This window comes from Chenopodium album, chromosome 17 (assembly GCF_948465745.1).
Source record: "Chenopodium album chromosome 17, dcCheAlbu1.1, whole genome shotgun sequence".
NCBI lineage: Eukaryota > Viridiplantae > Streptophyta > Magnoliopsida > Caryophyllales > Amaranthaceae > Chenopodium > Chenopodium album.
Genome location: NC_137850.1, coordinates 39,321,274 through 39,325,114, shown reverse-complemented (window position 1 = coordinate 39,325,114; position 3,841 = coordinate 39,321,274). Strand labels below are relative to the sequence as shown.

General features: G+C 39.3%; 1 protein-coding gene across 1 annotated transcript; it reads left to right on the top strand.

The window, feature by feature from the left end:
* Window positions 1-2,291: 2,291 nt before the first annotated feature.
* Window positions 2,292-3,551, top strand: LOC145588946 (uncharacterized). The gene is made up of 5 exons (XM_081645530.1): window positions 2,292-2,457; window positions 2,558-2,903; window positions 2,998-3,293; window positions 3,399-3,454; window positions 3,546-3,551. Exons 1-5 carry the CDS (start codon window positions 2,292-2,294, stop codon window positions 3,549-3,551), a joined length of 870 nt encoding a protein of 289 aa, XP_081501656.1.
* The last annotated feature ends 290 nt before the right edge of the window (window positions 3,552-3,841 follow it).

Sequence of the window (3,841 nt, the reverse complement as noted above, 5' to 3'; positions counted from 1 at the left end):
GAGCGGCAGGATCCAGCGCGACGCGACAACCTAGTCACTGTGCGACAGACTTGTCGTGGCGCGCCAGCTTTGTCGTTTCGCGTTGATTCATGCGTTTTCTAAAAATTCGTATGGAATCCTTAATCTAATTAAATTCGATTAATAACGTTCGTACTTATCTTTGAAAATCAGATTTAATCTCTTTAAAACACTTTGTTTTAGTCCAAATAGAATTCTTTATTTTTCTAAAAACATAATTGTTAATCCTAATCCTATTAGAATTCAAAACAACCTTATAGAGTATTCTAGAAGATTAAAATCAATCCTAATAACTTTAGGAATATTAATTAATGGGCCTCCACTAGATCATTGGGCCATAAAACCATTTCAAGCCCAATTTAGTATTTTGGCCATAACTTCCTCATTATTCATCGGAATTGGGCTTATAATATATCGTTGGAAAGCTCTTTTCGATCCTAATCAAACTATACCATTATCGGACCTTTATCATGGACCAAAATAAATTAGACGGGACATATTCATAAATAGAGTAAATTTTTGAAAACAAAAAGAAGAGTTATTTTTATTAAAACAACCGCATCACAAGACTTTTCACACTTTCACTTCGTTCGATAATCAATAACGCGAAAGGTATTCATCACTAGGTTTAGTTTTTGGGGAGACACAATTAGGTGCCTACAGTCCCGTAATAAATTTAGTGGTTTTTTGTGTTTTTCCTTGATTTTGTTCTTGATTTCTGCGCTATTTTGCGTGATTTCTCTGTGAAAATTCGCGATAAAGGATGATCTATTTAAGGAGTGGGAAAAATTCAAGTTGGCGGATGATGAAATTGCTATTATTGGTGAGACAGAGGAAACTGATACGGGTTAGGTTCTGATGATCACTTGAACTTGGCGTTGGTAGGCAAACTTTTGACGGTGAAAACCTTTAGTGTTGAAGCTATGAAGCATACCTTATCTACGGTATGGCGGTTACACGATAATCTGGTAATTAATTCGGTTGGTATAAATCTTTTTGTGTTTCAATTTCTTAAAGAGGAAGACAGAGAAAGAATCATCAATGGTAGTCTGTGGTTCTTTGATGGCAGGCTGCTCTGTTTGAAGGAAATTAAGGGTAGGGATCAGCCTTTGGAGGTAACGTTTGATTGTTCCCCAATGTGGGTACGATTTCTCGATGTTCCATTTAATAAGAGGAATTCATCAATGATGTATGATATTGGTGAATCTCTAGGTGGCTTCTTGGAGTTTGATGATTCAAACCCTATGGGGTAGGGTGAGTTCATGCGTATAAAGGTAAAGATTGATATCCATAAGCCACCGAGGAGAGGGTTATTCATATCGATTAGGGATTCGAAGCGAAAATGGATTGACATAAAGTATGAGAGGCTAGGGGAGTTTTGATTTTTTTGTGGGAGGTTGAATCATACTGACAAAGATTGTCCTACAAAAGATGATGATAAGGAAGAGGGCGGTGAGATTGTTTATCAATATGGAGCTTGGTTGCGTGCTTCTCCGATGAAGCAACAACAAAAATCCTATACTATGCGTGAGAAGGAAAGGTTATGGTCTGAAAATCTAGAGACCGTTTGTAGGGGTGGAGGCTCAAAAGGTGCTACTCTAAAACAAATTAAGCTCGGTCTTGTGGGGGAAGCTCGAAAACTGATCTTCATGCGTGAGAAAGAGGCAGATGGTCAAGTAATCCCAAAAGCTAGAGAAGCTACTCTGGTTTTAGTGTACGATGAGTAGGGTATGAGAAAGGTGTTGCGCCTGAAAAGTGTTACTGAAGGGGTGGTTCAAAAATCTGTTGAAAATATTATAGGGGTTGGGGATCAAGTTTTGTTAGATGATGATGAGGGTAGAAAGAAGGAAGGGAATGTTTCTGGTAGAGTGGGGTTCAATGTGGGGGGGGGGGGAATGATAATGTTGGCAATATTGATGGTGGGGACATGGAGGTTCCTTAAAATAATGATAATGTGGGGAATAGGGATGTAGTAGGGAAGGGGGCTATGATGGGGGATGTAGGCGTATGTGGGGATCAACAAATTAAGGTGAGTGGTGGTAGAACTAGTAATAAAAAGTGGAAGAGAATGGAGGAAGAATATGGGGGTTGTCTTGAGTTGGCGGGGTCTGGGAGTGTGGGAGAGGCTGCTTACATAATAAAAAAAGGAGTAGTATGGGGGTGATGGGGGAGGGTGTTGTGGAGAAGAGGAGGAAAACCGAGGGTATTACTATTGTCGGGGACAGTCAAATCCAAGTAGAGGGAATTGGTGTTGCCCACTCCCTCGAATAACAATGAAAATATTGAGCTACAACGTCCAAGGGATTGGCAACCCTTGGGCGGAGAGGACTCTCCGGGACTTATGTTGGAGAGAGAAGCCGGATGTGGTGTTCTTAATGGAGACTATGATAGATGATAGTAGACTAGAGAAAATTAAAAGGAGGTGTGGTTTTGATAATGGTTTTTGAATTAGTAGTACTAGTAGATCCGGTGGTATGGGTTTTTGGTGGGGGGGGTGTTATTAATACTATTTCCTATTCCACTCATCATTTTGCGATAGATGTTTGTAAGCCGGATGGTGTGCCATGGTGGAAAGCTATTGGTGTGTATGGTTGGCCAGAGACGGAAAATAAGCATAAGACTTGGGAGATGATGAGAAATCTCAAGGTTGAATGTGGTTTTCCGTGCATCATGTTTGGGGATTTTAATGAGATTGTGAGTATGAAAGAGAAGGATGAGGGAGTGGCTAGAAGGGAGTCCCTAATGGATGCTTTTCGCGGAGCTATTGATGATTGTGGTTTTAGGGACTTGGGGTATAGTGGTAGTATCTTTACATGGAAAAGGGGGAAGACAATGGAAACAACGGTGAGGGAAAGGCTTGATCGGTTCTTAGGGGATGATAGTTGGTGTGAACTATTCCCGAATTATTTTGTGAAACATCTTGTTAGAGAAGAATCGGATCACTCTCCTATTTTACTGGATAATTTGAATTATTTCGAGGAAAGGGAAATTATTTCGGTTTGAGAGTACGTGGCTTGCCAAAGATGATTTTGAAAATGTTGTGTCAGAGGCATGGAAGAATAGCTCGGGTTTATCTCTTCATATGCGAATTGCTCTTTGTGCCGAAGATTTGAAGAAGTGGGCTGCTAAGGCTTTTGGGAATACGAAGAAAAAGCTACAGAAGCTCGAGGGTGAGTTACACATGGCTCAGGGATGTGCGGTTGATGCTGTTATGTTGGCTACTTGTAATAGGTTATCGACCGAAATTGGTGAGCTTAGAAGACTTGAGGAGTCTGGTATGCTTGGGCCCGGGCAAATGAAATGCGAGATGGCGACAAAAACACAACATATTTTCATAAGAAAGCAAGTTTTTAGGTGTTACATATGTTTTAAATTTTCAGTTTTAAGGGGTTATTACTTAAGTTTTGGGTACTTAGGGGGTACTCAAATTTTCAGGGTTTGCTTAAGTTTTGTGGGGTTACTTAAGTTTTTTTAAGGGGTTACTTAAGTTTTAGTTTTAAGTTTTAAAGGGTTACGTCTGTTTTCAGTTTTAAGAGGTTACTTAAGTTTCGTGGGGTTACTCAGTTTTCAGTTTTAAGGGGTTACTTAAGTTTTGTGGGATGACTTAAGTTTTTTAAGGGGTTACTTAAATTTTCAGAAATTACTTACGTTTAGTGGGGTTACTTAAGTTTTTAGTTTTAAGTTTTAAGGGGTTACTCAAATTTTCAAGGGTTACTTAAGTTTTGGATACTTAGGGATTACTTAAGTTTTGTGGGGTTACTTAAGTTTTTTTTAAGGGGTTACTTAGTTTTTAGTTTTAAATTTTAAGGGGTTACTTAAGTTT